The following is a 17,697-nucleotide window of genomic DNA, read 5'->3' on the forward strand; positions in this document are numbered from 1 at the left end:
TGGTCCCATTTAAATTTATTTGAGATCTAACAACTACTTTTCGAATTATATCTAATAATGCGTTTTTACTTGACGCTTTTTTCGTCGACCTACGTTGTATTATACCACATAACTTTCTACTGGGTGTACCGATTTTGATAATTCTTTTTTTGTTGGAAAGGGGATATCCCTAGTTTGGTACCATGATAAGGAAAACAGGATCTGATGATGGGATCCCAGAGAAATCGAGGGAAACTCTTGAAAATCCGCAATAACTTTTTACTGGGTGTGTCGATTTTGATAATTTTTACTTTAATCGAAAGCTGATGTTTATCATGTGGTCACATATAAATTTTATCGAGATCTGATAACTACTTTTTGATTAATCTTTGATAACGCGTATTTACTTGACATTATTTTCGTCACCTTACGTTGTATTATACCTCATAACTTTTTACTGGGTGCACCGATTTTGACGTTTCTTATATAAATTAAAAACTACTATTCGTCACGTGGTCCCATTCAAATTTAATTGAGATTAGATTAGTAATTTGTGAGTTATATCTAATATTGCGTATTTACTTGACGTTTTTTTCGTCACCCTACGTTGTATTATACGTTATATCTTTTTACTGGGTGCACTGATTTTGATATTTTTTGTATAAATCAAAAGCTAATACTTCTCATGTCGTTCGTTTTAAATATGATTGAGATATAATGAGCAATTTTTGAGTAATCTTTGATGACGCGTATTTACATGACGATGTTAAGACGACTGTGGTCATGTTCAATACTTTGCCACAACGCCATCTATCAAAATTTAATGAAATTACATCGTTCACTATCGATCAAATTACAATATTCCACTAGAGTAAAGAGTAGCAGTTTATTCGTTATAAATATATTTGAGCTTTTAATTTTTGAGTTATCGCTAATACTGGGTATTTACTTGGCTATTTTACGTCGACCAACGTTATATTAACCTCATTACTATTTTACTGGGTGGACCGATATCGATGATTCTTTTTTTAATCGATAGGTGGTGCTTGTCATGTGGTCCCATTTAAATATAATTGAGATTTGATTCGAACTTTTTGAGCTATATCTGATATGGCGTATTTACTTGACTGTTTTTGGAGTTTTCTCCTTAAGAATCGATTTTCATTTAAGGCCCCGGAATGAAAAAATTGAACAGTAAAATCTACTGAACGAATGACCTTGTTAGAGATGGCGTTCAGACGTTTTCTAATAACGCAATTAGGTTCCGATAGATGGCGTTATTGGATTCATTTATTTACAATTTGATATAGTAATAATATATTTCTTAGACTAGTAAGCCTTTTTGTGCCTATTTAGACAGTTGATCTGAAGGGGTAAACTCCAGTCGTGCATCGGAGCTGTGTGAAAACATGAATATTACATATTTTTAATAAAAAAGACATAAACCGTAATTCAATATAAATCCGCTTCAACTAAAAAACCCGCCGTAATAAGCGATGTCAGCGCTTCGCGCGAATCGACGACGGGCCTTTTATGAAATTTCTGCCTACAATCGCTAACAAAATGTTAGAAATAACAGTAGAACATTATATAATTCTACAATTTTATAATGTCGCGTTATATGGAATACGAACAAAGTATTACTATTTTTTCGTCGATCTACGTTGTATTACTCTTCGATGTAATTGAAGTCGGTTTTTTTTCGTTTGCGAGCAAACACAATTATTTATATTGTGAACGTATGATGTCAAATGTCTGCGGATAAATCAACAATGATTTTAGTCACACCGTTGAATGCTAATATTTTTAGATAAGATACTTTGTATTTTAAATAAATAAGTAAAATAAATAAACAAATAAGATATAAATAAAACAATTGTATTGTATTTTCTAGGTTTAGATCCAGCGCGACCTCTAGTTTCCAACTTCGGGTCAAGATTATTCCGCCTCGGGAGAGATGATGCCTATGTGGTTCAAGTCATACATACAAATGCTGGTTTCCTTGGCGAAAGTGGTCTAGTAGGACACGTTGACTTCTGCGTTAATGGAGGAAGGCTGCAGCCGGGCTGCTCAGGACACTTTATGCGTATGTTTATTATTAGACTACTAGCTATGCCCGCGACTTCGTTCGCGTGGAATTTAACAAAAACGTTATTCTCAATTCGCAGAGTTATAAAATAAATAAATTTCCAAAATAAAATTAGTTTAAGTTAGTCCTTAATATATCAGCTATTTTCCCAGTGAAAATCTCGTCAAAATTGGTCCACCCGTTTCATAGATTAGCAGGAACAAATAGGCAGACAGACAGACAGACAAAAATTGTAAAAAAAATATATTTTGGTGTATGTACCGTGTATACATCCATATGCATTTAGTAAAAAAACAATTGATGTTACAAACACTCCAGTTTTATTTATTGGTATAGATTAAATATTTTTTGTACTATTTATACTTGAGGTATTAAGAAAGTGGGTAAAGTATTTTTTAAATATTTCAACAGAAATCTAGATATGTGGTTCTCTCAAAGTCAGTCAGTCAGTCTTGATGCAATGTTGCCCGTTTTTATAAAACTTTGATTCGTCGTTCAAGCATGACTTACTTATCGCTCTGTTGTTGGCCAGTTTCAATACTCTATCTATCTCTAAATTTGCTTACTAGAGATAGAATTTTGACGTTAACTCCATATAAATTGTGTCAAAAATCTATCGCTAGTAAGCAAATTTAGAGATAGATAGAGTATTGAAACTGGCCATTAGTGCAATCAAAAAAAAAAACATTGAAATTTTTAAAAAAATTACACTAGTATTTCTTGATAGGCAGAACTGTACATGTACAGTAACTTGACGAATATAATAATATCACGCGTTAGGATGTTGTATAGATATCTATGTAGGTACTTGTAATATTATTTTATCTTGAGATCAAAATAGATAACGAATTTCCTTCGTCCCACTCAGTTAGTTTATCTTAATCAAAATTATCTTTTATACGTGTGGCTTATTTTGTTGTTATTAATGTATTGCACAATATGATGTAACAAATATTTTTGTACGAACATCTAGTTTTCTTAGCTTATTATTGCACGAACTTTAAAGATAAATGTAACTCGCAAAAATTTGTTGGTATATACTTAAGCACTTATAATTTTGTTTCTGATAGTAAATGACTGAGAATTAAATTTAGTACCTTAAAATGTAAATAAAACATAAAAATTAACTTATTTTTATATTAAGATAGCAGTTTTTAGTCTTTACATTCCTATATAATTGACGTAGATCATTCAAGGTTATCGATCAAATGTTACTATATTTTTTTTCAACTAGGTCGGCAACCATCCGTCGTACTTATTACACTTGATATGAAGCGATTACCGTAACTTACAGTCAGACGTCTGCAACACCAGAAGCATCGCAAGCGTGTTGCTGATCGTAAACCAAAACCCTACCAGGAGCTCTGGTAACTCACCAACAGGAACACAACACTGCTTGAAAACAGAATTATTTAGCTGTGATCTTCTGTAAGATCGAGGTACTAACCCGGTCAGGCTGCTCCATATTTTGAGTAGGAAATTTCAGGCTGTGCCCTACTTTAATTCTATGTTTTAAGATAGTAGGAACCAACATCCATAACACATTGTCATTACATAGTATAAAACAAAGTTGCATCGCACTGTCTGTATGCTTAGATCTTTAAAACTACGCAACGGATTTTGATGCGGTTTTCTTTAGTAAATAGAATGATTCTAGAGGAAGGTTTATATGTATAATACATGCATAATATAGTAGAGAAACATTGATAGTTTTAGAGGTTTCTAATGTGATGTCGTAAATAAAGACATTTTTTTGTGCTTACATTGCAAATGTTTGTTATTATTATTTAATATTTTATATTTAGGTATCAGCATTGCACTTGTGCAAAGTCGGGGCGGGTCGCTAGTTATAGATAAAAAAGATATTGTTAGATAGATAGAATATCTCTATATAGATATATCAGTTTGTATTAATGTCTTAAAAAAATTATACGAATAATATTGATACTAATAATATATGTCTTTTATAGGAATAGCACGGTGTAGTCATTTCATGAGCGCATGCTACTTTGCTGCGACCATCCGTCGACGTATACGCATGGTGGGTGTCCCGTGCGACTCCACTTGTCCCAAGCAAGGGCGGTGGGGTGTACGCTCAGATCGCGGAGCAGTGAGGGTTGGAGACAATTTACCTAATTCGTAAGTAATACACCTAATACGTTTAAGTAAAAAAAAAAAAACCAACTCTCTGGGGTAAACCAACCTCAACCTCTCAGGTGTAGTGGCGGCTCAGACACCGACGGTTTGCGGGTTTCATTCCCGTTCGGGATGGGTTTTTGTATTTGTATAATTATAACTATTTATTTCCGGTCTGCATGTCCATTCTTGTGTGTCTCCCCACCGTGCCTCAGAGAGCACGCTAATTCCCGGTTGTTATCATAAATACCTGATAGCGATTGTTACTCAGAACTGTTATTGAAAACATGTTAATTTTTATTGTCACACAAAATTATTTGTTTTTAAATAAGCGGGTTAACATATCTCTTCGGTCATCACTTCTGACTCCGATAAATCAAAATTAGAAAATTCCGACTTCGGTTCCGATAAATTACCTCCGTTACAAATATACCTACATCATTACTTGCCTTCTGGTAGTGCATCACACTATTGATATTTTTTTAAAGCAAAAATCTTACTAAGGATCTAACAGACGGTGCATGTGGAAATGACATAAAATGAAATTATTTCTATGTTTTTAAGTTTTGAGTTTTGTTTACAAAATTGTTTTAATTCTTATAGATTTAAATCGTGTGATTAATTATCCTCTTGTACGTGAACTATGAAAATGGCAATTAGTGTGCATCTGTGGATCCCATGATCTTAATATGCATAAATTACGCGTCACATTGTTTGTCCGCGATGGACTCCAAAACTACTAAACCGATTTTAATCAAATTTGCACACCGTGTGCAGTTTGATCCAACTTGAAATAGGCTATATTTTATTTCGATAAATATAATTTTATATTCATAAAAAAAATATATATATAAGAGGGTATGAAGTTCTTCAGGTCAGCTACTTATATTATATATTAGGACATTATATAATTGTTGTTGATTAAAAAAACTCAACTTAGTTTTATTTTTCCTTACTTTTATATGTGTGCGGGACTCAAAATAAATCGAAGAAACCTTGTATGTGACACGACACTATCTCATTTAATTAATATTTAGTATCTCAAAATAAGATAATGTCTGTATTATCTAATATTATCCGCTTATATGAAAACATGTAACTTACCTGTTATTGAATTCCCTGACAAATATTTATTATTTTGGAAATGCTATTTCCAACAATTTATTTTTATGGGTAAAAATCGCATTAATTATTAGCATCCTTATACACACTTCAGCCTATCACAGTCTACTGCAGGACATAGGCCTCCACAAATTCGCGCCAAAAATGGCGTGAACTCATTTGTGTTGCCCATTGTCACTACGCTGGGCAGGCGGGTTGGTGAACGCAGGCTGGCTTTGTCGCACCGAAGACGCTGCTGCCGGTCTTCGGCCTGTGTATTTCCTAAGTTGTTTGTTTCTATACAATTAAGAGTTTATTGTTACTTTTATTTATTTTTAATTCTAGCGTATATATAATTTATGTAACTAATGAAATTATAATATTTACAGATCGCGTGGAATGTATTGCGTGCATTTGGATCACACGGAACTTTGCCCGTTTGATTAAAATAATCAAATTGACGAATACCTTCGTTAATCACGCAAATCCTAACTTATTTCATACCAAAAATGTTAATAATACATTAAAACGAATAATTTTATTTTATTAAAAATAAATTAATGTAACTGGAGTTACATGTGTATTGTGAATCTTGTTACTAATGTCACTTCTATATAAGATTATGAGAGTGAAAGAAGTCTAGTAAATCAGGTTTATTGATAACATGAAGGAAACTGAGATTTATACTTCGACTGTAATAAAAAAGCGTATGCGTACAAAGTACACATGTCAGAAGTGAAACTTCTTTGGCAAACTAATTTTTATGTCTTGTTCATATTTATACAAATTTAAAGCTTTAGATTGCCGTTCCAGCGCCACCGACAAAAACATTGCCGTTTCATCACAACGTTGCCGTTTCACCCGTAAAAAATTTTCCCCATACGCCTAAAGAAGTTACACTTCAAAAAGTAGGGTTGTGTTTTTTTAAAATGACATTTATTTTTACAAATAAATCATGTTTCAATTGTGATCAACATTTCACTCAAACACACGGGGATACGTGTGTTTGAGTGATAGCACTAGTAGTAGCTACGTACCTGTAGCCAAATATTAGCTAATTTTGATTTATTGTACATAAATTAGTAAAATGTTTGTGTTATAGACGTTCTTTCGAACATAAGATTTACTTTTCATATGTGAAAGTAAATTGTTAATTAATGCATTAGAATAATTATATTTATTGAATTAAAAACAAACAAATAGTACAAGTGTTATTTATACTAGGATAAGAATTAAAATTATATTTTTTACATGATTATATTGTTTTATTATTGTTTGGGAATGAAGCTAACTTCGATGTCGACACAGGAGAAGTTGCATTCATCGTTGTAAAATAAAGCTTTGAATGTCATGTTCCCATACAAAAACATACCTCCATAGTATTTATTTGCTACATCAGCAATATCGATATTTTTTATGTAGTTATTCTGAAATGATAAAGTACATTATATTTCGTGCACAAATAAATTTATATAAAATCCATTATCACAATTTGTAAATCTTATACGTTTTCATCAAAACAAACGTAGTTTCCCCCTTTTCTTCCATTGCTTAAATAATGATAATCATATATGCAATTACAACTTCGTTTACTTGAATGACTTTCAATATATCACATCGTACATCAGTTAGACAGTGCTAAACAGTAAGGTATGTATTTCAGCGTATACCAGTTTAATATACACATTTTTCTCAAAATAAGATTAATAAAGTAGTCTTAATAAATAGTCTTTAAAACGTACCTTTTTAAATTCACAATTCTGAATATTGTATATAGTACGAAAAATGTACTTAACGAAAAAATGATCGCATGGATTTTTCATTTGCAGTCTCACGAGTGGCTTGTTGTTCATCGACGATACTATCTTACCCTGTTTTAAGTGATTGTTATTTCTATTTTAGCAAGTAAAGTTAAAAAATGTCATAAAATAAAAGTGGTAAATATTCTACTGCTCGATAAAGATGTTATAATAAAGTTTTCAAAGTATGTTGAGCGTAACTAATACAGCATTTGGTAAGGAGAACGTGTCTTTATTTTTTTTAAATTATAATCTATACGAGCAGAGGAGAACAAAGTTAATAGAGATTAGATTGTTAATAAAATATATTTCAAAATGTTACCCGGCTTAGTTTGACGTCCTTTTTGACATCAAGATCCACAACTAAGACAGTTTCATTTACTAAATTAATCGTGATTTTGGCGCAGTCGTTCCTTTTTGGACCTTCGCAAATGTCTATTTTTCTAATCTTCAGAATGAATTTGCCCTGTTTTAAATAGGTTTTTATTAATTTTTTCTCTCAGTAATTTAGGATGTGTAACTAACTGTACCAGAAAGGTGCTATAATAATAGTACAATCCAATCTAACAGATTCACTGGGTTCGAACTATACGCGGAATTTGGGTATTTACCTCTTAAAATCGGCTAAGTAGTAAGACATCGTGTTGGTGTAACGGTCACAGTACTGGTTTGTGGTTTTGCGCTGGAGGTTGCGAGTTAGATCTCTGCACATGACCAGCATTTGTATCGGCTATACAGATGTTTGCCTTGGTCTGGGTGTTTGTGGAGTACTTTTGGGTCTCCCCCCTCGTGCCTCGAGGAGCACGTTAAGCCGTCGGTCCCGGTTGTTATCATGTACACTTGATAGCGATCATTACTCATAGTAGGGAATATATCCACCAACCCGCATTGCAGCAGCGTCGTCGATTAAGCTGATCCTTCTCCTAAATGGGGAAAGAGGCCTATGCCCAACAGTGGGATATTACAGGCTGAAGCGTAAACTTAAAAAAACTACTTAATTTTTTATCTCAATTTAAATGCCATATAATTTCAAGAATCATTCTTGAAATAATTTTTTTTTATTTTTTGTTCTAATTTAAGTTATTTGGAGCTACAAAAGTTGTTTTCGTTTTGTATAAGCCAATACCAAGGCTTAATTTGGAGACGTAAACAGCTGGACTAATTTTAAATTTAATACAATTAAAGGAAATAAAATATTACGGTTTATTAATAAACTTACATATGTCTGTGATGACTCTGAAACAGTGAAATAAATTATATGAAAAACAATGAATATGTAACAAAAGAGAACGTGTTTCGACATATTTAATTTTTAATGAAATGAGTCAAAATGAGTACGTGTATATTGCGTTTTAAAAATAAGATAAAATCTCTTAAAGCTTGTTTAATTTGCCGTGAATAGTATGTATAATAATACGATATATAATATTTGACGATTATTATAATGAAGTCTTGTTATGCATAATTTTTAAAAAAATTATTTTAGGATGTGGCTTATCTACTTTTCCCATAAAAATAATAAAATACTGCAGATATTATTCTGTACATATATTTTTGTTTGAATTTTCATTCTGTCTGAAGTTCTTGCTTGTTCAGTCTGAAATCTGAAAATTTGAAGTCTTGATGAAAATTATGAGTATACAATCTGGAAAAGTACTTCAACCTTACAGAAGAACACGGCTAAATAAAACTATTCTCAAATGGTTTTGTGATTCTGCATCCTGCGGAGGGATGAACTTAGGGGTAGCAATGCGCTTGCAATGTTCTTGTTCTTGCAGGTTCCAATAGGCTTCGAAATCTTTTTACATTCAGCTCAACCATACGTACGACTCTCCGATTTTTTTTTGAAATAATTGTATTCAGAATGGCAACAAATATTTGTATCAACGAAATCGTATCGTATCCGCAACCGCCGCCGTTGTGGAGACTACGTCACTAACTCATTTCCCACATCGGCTGTCTACTATAACTATAAACACTAAAAATAGTTATGTGGTGGAATAGATACTTTCCTAAAGCTATATTTCTATTAATCAACTGTGAAAAGGTTGACATAATACTCTTTGAATAAAAATAAAGCGAATAAAAATATGAATAGTGTCAAACATTAACACCGGTTGTCATTGTGCTTTTAGCAACATATTTGTGTTAGTGGTAGTTCAATAATTTAAAAAAAAAATTACTAGCTACAACGGAAAAATCACTCGTTCTTATAAATGATATGTAATGGTTTTAAATATTGTCAGCTTTGTCTTAAAATTCTGTGGATTAGGCCTTGTTACAGCAGCAGGGGTTTTGTGGGCTACAGCTGATGTGGAAACTAGGCCAAAAACTAGAGACGAGCAAACTCTAATAGGAGGTGCCATATGGTCACAAATTCAAATACCCATAGGGCTTATTATTTCTATGATTGCTGATGAGGAACTATACTTGTTTTTACATATCTATTTTCTTTGCGTTGGCTGTTTGATACTCAGTATTACTGGTGTAACATTGGTAAGTAACAAATTTGATGTCGTAAAATTTAAATAGTATTGGATGAGAACTGTATATTTTAATTATTAGTTGCACTGCTTCTATTTATAAATAATATTAGTACATTGAACACTGTGCCCTGTTACTAAGACGAATATTTATTAGATATTAATAACCGACAATAATTAGTAGGATAAAGTATGATAATGTATAAATATAAAATTGTTATTTATGATACATTGTTATTTTCCTTGTGTAATTTTAAATGTGCAATAAAGTATTCAATAAATAATAAGTATATAAAATATTTTCATACCTAATAGGTTAGAAAAGTATCATAGAAACTAGATAATTACCGGTTTTAAATTCGGTCTATTTCTGATTTTCAATAAATTCTTTTTTGTATGGCTTTTGGTTTTTGACAGTTTATGTCAAGTTTAAAACGTCAAAATTCTAAAAGGCAAAGCTAATGAAGCAATACTATAGTAGGTAGCTATCATAATCCCTAAAGATATAATATTGAATGATTTCTGTAGATAGTTGCTTCTATTTTCTACTTTTATCAGAGATATAAATAATCTTATTTTATATTACTACATAATTGTACACGTAGAGGTGATTTTTCACTATGAGTAAACTTATTTATACTTGTCAACGAGTTATGTGTTCGTTTCAGATAACGATTGAAAGTAAAAAACTCAAAAGGCAAGTATCGGTCGTTATGATAGGTAATTTAACGATACATTCGAGAAGATCCTTCGATGTGATGTACTTTAGTATAGGAGTATTATTACAAACTGCAGCAGTCTTAACATGTGTCGATTTGATTGTAAATCTAATAAAATAATAATAAAAAGCTTTTTTTAACATGTAACATTTTGTTTAAAAGATTTTTTTAAATATTTTTTTAACCTAAATGACAAATGTATATAATGGGTTTCTGTTAACAAACAAAATAACTGTTAATTTCGGAATCTAATTTCTGAATTCGATTTTTAAATAACAGGTACTAAATATTTTTTTGAGTATATAGCTAGCAATTGAGAAAAAATTTGGATCGTTTGGATGCTCACTCATCACGAAATCTCCAAAACTATAACACCTAAAAACTTGAAATTTGGCAGGTAGGCTCCTTATAAGATGTAGGCATCCGCTAAGAACGGATTTTATGAAACTCAACCCCTAAAGGGGTTAAACAGGGGCTGGAATTTTGTGTGAAAGTCCCATGTTTTTGAAGTAAGAGACTTGAAATTGAAAGTGTATGCCTTATAAATGATGAGAAGGTGACCAAATAATGTATCTTTAGAAATCAACTCCCTTTTGGGGTTAAAACGGGGGATGGTAGGTTTACTCACTCATCACGAAATCTCTGAAACTATTTATTTATTTTATTTATTTAACATTTTTTATACGTACAAGATTATACACAATATTTTGTCATGGAGACTCACGTATAATGGGTGTGCTTATCCCTGTGAGAGATTTCTTCCAGCACACCCAAAAAGGCACGATAACAGACAGAAATTAAAGTAGGTAGACAGACGTACAAAAGAAAATATTAAATAATTGATATATTATACATATATACTCAACTATAACACCTACAAACTTGAACTTTGGCAAATAGGCTCCTTATAAGGCGTAGACATTCGTTAAGAACGAATTTTACGAAACTCGACCCCTAAGGGGATAAAACGGGATTGGAAGTTTGTATGAAAGTCCTATGTTTTTGAAGTAAGAGACTTGAAATTTAAAATATATGCTCTATAGATGGTGAGGAGGTGTCCAAATAATGCATCGTTATCTATATATATAAAAGAAAAAGATCACTAATTCACTCATCACGAAAACTCAAACACCGCTGGGTGGTCTATCCATCCAGGTTGGACAAAGATGAAATTTGGCAGGGAGGTAGATTATAGTTAGCAGACGTCCACTAAGAACGGATTTTACGATATTCCACCGCTAAGGGGATTTAATTGGGGTTGATAGTTTGTATAAACATATACAGCCTGAAAATAAAACTAAAAATGTGGTTTATAGAGAGGTTTTATAAAAAAAACTATTAAATTATACTAAATTGTGCCTTTTAAAAAGTTACTCAGTTTGATGAGCATTTCAAGTGAATGAAATAAAAAAATAATTTGCGTTAAACATCTTAATAGTAACGCATATCTTCATAACCACGCGGACGTAGTCGCGGGCAAGAGTTAGTGTATTATAAAACAAAGTCCCCAAAAGTGTGTGTGATCGATTCACTCAAAATCTAATGAACGGATTTTCATGCGGTTTCACCATTAGAGAGAGAGTTCCACCATTGGCAAGAGGGAGGTTTACGGAACGCCTAAGCCGATTTCGATGAGAGTTCCACTGGAAGTTTGCCGGGAAAACTTTGAGGCACTAATTTCAACGCGGGCGAAGCATTAAGGGCGATTAATTATCCAGATTATCCTATAATCAATGTTGCATAACAAATAAAAATCATCTTTTTTCAGGATGGATGTTTATTATTTCGTAAATAGTTACAATTTACATAATAAATTAAAGAATAATTATAATAAAGAATAATAATTTAAACATTAGGTTGTATTTCGTTTTCAATAAGTATTATTCATGGTGCGACCGTTATTTTTCTTAATGAAAAAGAAAAGGGACAAAGGATGTTTCGGGAGTGGAAAAAATAGCAACGAGGAAGAAAGGCACAGATCGTAAATAGAAAAAATTAAGTGATAAACGTTTATATATGGTAACGTTTTTAAAATAAACATACAATATAAATAATACATCATTACATAGCATAAAACAAAGTCGCTTCCTGCTGTCTGTATGCTTAGATCTTAAAAACTACGCAACGGTAATTTTCATGCGGTTTTCTTCAGTAAATAGTTATTCCAGAGGAAGGTTTATATGTATAATACATGCATAACATAGTAGAGGAATATTGATAGCTTTTGCAACCGTGCGAAGCCGGGGTGGGTCGTTTGTATGTAAATAAATATATGTGTATAACACCCGGAGCAGAAAGCAGGGAACTACAAACTACGCCATCGGGCTAGTCAAATAATATATATAACGATTCATCATTTCAGCCACAAGTCCACGCCAAAAATGGCGTGAGCTCGTGTATTTTGCCCATAGTCGCCACGCTGGGCAGGCGGGTTGGTGACCGCAGGGCTGACTTTGTCGCACCGAAGACGCTGCTGCCCGTCTTCAGCCTGTGTATTTCAATGCCAGCAGTTGGATGGTTATCCCGCCATCGGTCGGCTTTGTAAGTTCCAAGGTGGTAGTGGAACTGTGTTATCCCTTAGTCGCTTCTTACGACACCCATAGGAAGAGAGGGACATAACGATTACATTAATGAATTGAAATCGAAGAATTGACCGATTATTTAGTCTGACAAATTAAAAATAAATTATGGACTATAGTAATTATAGTAATTTAAAATAAATTGTAGAGAAATAGAGAATTAAGATAAGTCATTGTTTTGTACTTTTAATATTTTGTTTAAAAATCAGCTATTTCGATAATGATCTCTCATCAGATTTATAATTTTTATTGGGCCATTAAATAAAGGCTGGGTTTGATATTAGTTTTAGTTCATAGTAGATAAAACGTTATTAAATTCAAAACTTAGTAAATGACGTAAATGTTCTTTATTTGATATACCTATATATTTTTTAATATTGTACCGAACAATGCTCATTAACAATAACATAATTGTTATTACAAGTAGTAGGTGTTTATTATACTATTCATATTTGTAAACAATTAATATTTATAAGCATCATTGATAGTGTCTCTAAAGTTATAGCTTACACTAAATGCTTTGCTATAAATTATTATGTTTATTAAAAAATATCGGCGACTCTAGTATTAAGTATATTTTATTTAATATATCTATGGTATTGTTATTTTATTATTATTTTTTATTAAACTAGGTCGGCAAACAAGCGTACGGCTCACTTGATGGTAAGAGATTATCGTAGCCTATAGACGCCTGCAACACTACGAGTATAAGCATCACAAGCGCGTTGCCGATCCTACCCCCAGACCCCCAGGGGCTCTGGTCACGTTACTTACCACAGGAACAGAACACTGCTTGAAAGCAGTATATTTAGCTATAGCTAACTTCCCCAGTCTGGCTGCTCTAGATTTTGATGAGGATATTTCCTGCTATACCTCAGTTTGCAAAATATTTGTAAGTCTTTTTGGTCATCTGTTTATGGCTGGGAGTATGATGCTTCATATTTTAATATCAATCTTTATGTTCGGGAAATTATGAGACGCTTTTTTAGAGTCAAATAGACTATTTTTAAACGCCTTTACTAAAATTCCACTGTCCGTCTGTCCGGCCGTTTTACTTCTCTTTAATAGCAAGTACTTAATCATTACAAGACGCACCGTATGGTAATAAGTAAAACAGAAATTATCGTTTTAATCGTTTAATTTTAACCGACTTCCAAAAAAGGAGGAGGTTCTCAATTCGACTGTATTTTCTTTTTCTTTTTTTTATGTATGTTACCTTAAAACTTTTGACCGGGTGGATCGATTTCGACAATTTTTTTTTTATCGAAAGGTGGTGTGGGTCAATTGGTTCCATTTAAATTTATTTGAGATCTAACAACTACTTTTCGAGTTATATCTAATAATGCGTTTTTATTTGACGCTTTTTTCGTCGACCAATGTTGTATTATACCGGATAACTTTCTACTGTATGTACCGATTTTGACAATTCTTTTTTTGTTGGAAAGTTCCTTAGTTTGGTACCGTGATAAGGAAACCAGGATCTGATGATGGACTCCCAGAGAAATCGAGGGAAACGCTCGAAAATCCGCAATAACTTTTTACTTGACTATTTTTTCGTCGATCTACATTGTATTACTCGTCAATGAAATTGAAGTCGGTTTTTTATCGTTTGTGAGCAAACACAATTATATTAATTAAAATCATATTACTTTTATTTAAACTAGACAAGACTTTTATAAAAACTTAACAAGTACAGTGTCTATCTCGTCGCGCAAGCACAGTACAAAACGGTTACTTTACGGTTTAACTACATATATTGTACTTTTTAACCTACTTTAAAATAAAGGAGAATCTTCTCAATTCGACTGATTTTTTTTTTATTTGTGTTGTGTTAATTTTGATGATTCTTTTTTTGATCGATAGCATAATGCTTGTCGTATGGCCCACTTAAATTTAATTGAAATCTGACGAGTTGTTAATGAGTAATCCCCAATAAAGCGTATTGTCTATGTTTTCGTCTACCTACGTTGTATTTATTACATGTCGCTGTAAATTAAAGTCGATTTTTTTTCGTTTCCGAGCAAACTCATTTTTTTATTTAGTAAATCAAGTATTACATACATTATACATAAACTATTTTTGCTAATAATGCTACAAATTCCAGACATAGAATACATATATACAGAATACTTCAGAATTCATATCAAAGAATCTTATATGCGGTGGGTTACAGTCATTACTATGCGTTTTATATAAGGTTTTATCGGTTTATATTACAATGCAACACTCGTCGAGTGATCACAGACAAACTATTATCAGAACACAGTACATATTTCAATATGCCTTTGGGATTGTAAGTGTCTTATTTGTTGGTAATAGTTGACTATTGTATACTTGAACGAACTAATATATCCTTATAATTCCTGTTAACACTATAAATACTGATTTATATTACCATTATCATAACAAACGTGCGTACGGTCAGTTTGATAGTAAGCGGTTATCGTCGCCTACAGGCGCCTGAAATATCACGAACATAAGAGGGGTACAAGCGTCTAATACCTACCCCATACAAAATTATAGTAAAATATAAAAATTTCATAATTATTTAATTTTAATTGGTATCTATAACAGTTGTTCTCATTATTATTCCACACATATATTATAAATTATAATTACGTTACAGCATAATTATCACTGGTCTTCTCGCTTTTGGTGCTTATTGGACTACAAAATACTTAATGAATTCAGCTGAATCAACAACAACACCAACTTTCGATATCTACACGACCACGGCTCTTCCAAGGCTATAAAGATGATTCGTTTTATTATACAACTCTTAATATACATTTATATTAATTTTTTTCTGTATATAATTGTCATAGTAGAATATACATAAGTATTTGTTCCTAAAGGGAGTGATTTCAGTGCAATTTGTAAAAATGCGCAAGGTTATGTTTGTCGGTAACGATTGTAAAGTTTTGTAACAATAAACCAGCTTATCTAAAAACGTTATTTTGATAATATTACATACTAGCTGACTCACGACTTCGTCTCCATTGCTTATTTATTAATAAAAATGTATTTTACGTGCGGCAGAAAAAAATATTAAAAGGATCGGAAGAAAAATATATATATTCCTCGAAACTCACACGCCACCGAACTCGCAGTGCATCTTGTACGATATCACTACAATGGCTTCTAGAATATTATTTAACTACTCTTTTAGGTGATGTGTCAATATGTATGATGTATGGTGTGTGTCAAACCGAACCCAATTCCGTGTAGCAGAATTCCCATGACGCTGGAACAAACAAACAAATTAAATCGACACGATTTACCTACGCAGCGTTAAATGAAAAGGAAACAAATATGTGTAATGCGAATGGCACAATGTTGTGTAATTGATTTGATTTATCATTGTTCAAATGCCATTGTTCTTCTAATGAAAGACTTAAGGATTTGATTACCTAATAACTTTTTTATTAAATTGATTTAGGTCACAAATTCATATTCGATTAATATTTATAAAAACATACTTTTATTTAAACAGTATTTACCCGATCATCTCCGAATGTCTTTGATTGAAAAACCAAGCTCGACAAGAAATCGGAATTTTCAAAATTATAATCGCAGTTAGTCCCATCTAAATGAAAGTGGGTATTTATAGGGAATGTGAAAGCCTTAAAAAAATATTATATTATATAAAGATATACGACAAAGAGCTTATAGAAATGACTAAGCAGCAAGATAATTCCACAATTCTTTATCAAAATATTAATTTTTAAAAATCAGACTAACCATAATTCTATAATGCCCCTGGCATGTAGCGGGTTCACCCGGATCTTGAGGATCGGTTGTCCATTTCCTTATAAGAATTCTGTTGTAATTTATTTTAGAGAAATAATAGGATGGATTGAAAAAATACCCTTATAATATGTCTAATACTCGTGTTCTGCTAAAGCCATAAATAAGTTTACAATATTCATGCAACAATAATTTATGAAGAGGCTTTTACTAGGTATATACGTAGGCGTGCATATGTTTACCAGTCTTTTTCTGTAAATGTATTTTGAACCTTTCTTAAATAATGAAAATAACTTCAGGAACGTACATGGAAAAACCTTTACTTTAAAGATCTGAACTGTCGTGAATGATAGATTGGTCAGTTGTTTCCTGAATTAGACAGTCGTGTAAAAGCTTACACACACAAGTGTGCACTAATAAGAATTTAACATTTTAAAATGGCTTTAGGATTGTAGGTTAAAAGAACATAATACAATTATTTATTAAAAATTGAACAATAACTCAATTAATGCTTTCTTAATTTTAAGTTTGTTGGTGACGTGTATACTGGCGTTCGGAGCATACTGGGGTACAACATACGTTCTCATGCCTTCAGACTTGCCGGTGAACATTACTACTCAAACTACTCCTGTGCAACATACTATTTCTACAACTACTACTATCAGTACTACTACGACAACAGAATCAAGCGTTATTTTAGATGTCAGCGCTACTGAAGAACTATCTCCTACAACCACGTTTCCCTAATTATCTGAAATAAACAATCAAATGTTCATCAAATTAAAGTCGATTTTGTTTGCCATTAAGCTAATTTTGTCCCTTTTTTATGATAGAAGACAACTCTATCTACCATGTAGACGTTTGGAGGTCTGTAGAAGTATAGTGTATAATACAAAATTTGAATACTCTTCTAGATTAACTTTTTTTTTCAAATTAATAAAAGTTAAGCAAGTTTAAATTTTTTTAATTTATAATAAATAAGTTTCTTATTGATTCTTTTAAAAATGTTATTGACATTAATTAATTGATTGGTTTAACGGCTTTCAGTTGTGCCAGTGGGGTACG

General features: G+C 32.1%; 1 protein-coding gene and 1 long non-coding RNA gene across 2 annotated transcripts in view; both read left to right on the forward strand.

Moving 5' to 3' along the window:
- LOC123655835 (phospholipase A1-like) overlaps nucleotides 1–5,752 on the forward strand; it is a 56,404-nt gene extending 50,652 nt beyond the window's left edge. The window contains exons 6-8 of the mRNA XM_045591588.1: nucleotides 1,874–2,065; nucleotides 4,039–4,207; nucleotides 5,695–5,752. Of these exons, the coding sequence (XP_045447544.1) occupies nucleotides 1,874–2,065; nucleotides 4,039–4,207; nucleotides 5,695–5,752 (419 nt within the window). The remainder of the gene's footprint in view (nucleotides 1–1,873; nucleotides 2,066–4,038; nucleotides 4,208–5,694) is intronic.
- Nucleotides 5,753–15,048: 9,296 nt separating this feature from the next.
- Nucleotides 15,049–15,835, forward strand: LOC123655538. Its single transcript, XR_006743422.1, has 2 exons — nucleotides 15,049–15,178; nucleotides 15,512–15,835. It is a non-coding gene; the product is annotated as an uncharacterized LOC123655538 (long non-coding RNA).
- Nucleotides 15,836–17,697: the final 1,862 nt, after the last annotated feature.

The sequence above is a fragment of the Melitaea cinxia genome, chromosome 8 (genome assembly GCF_905220565.1).
Source record: "Melitaea cinxia chromosome 8, ilMelCinx1.1, whole genome shotgun sequence".
Taxonomy (NCBI): domain Eukaryota; kingdom Metazoa; phylum Arthropoda; class Insecta; order Lepidoptera; family Nymphalidae; genus Melitaea; species Melitaea cinxia.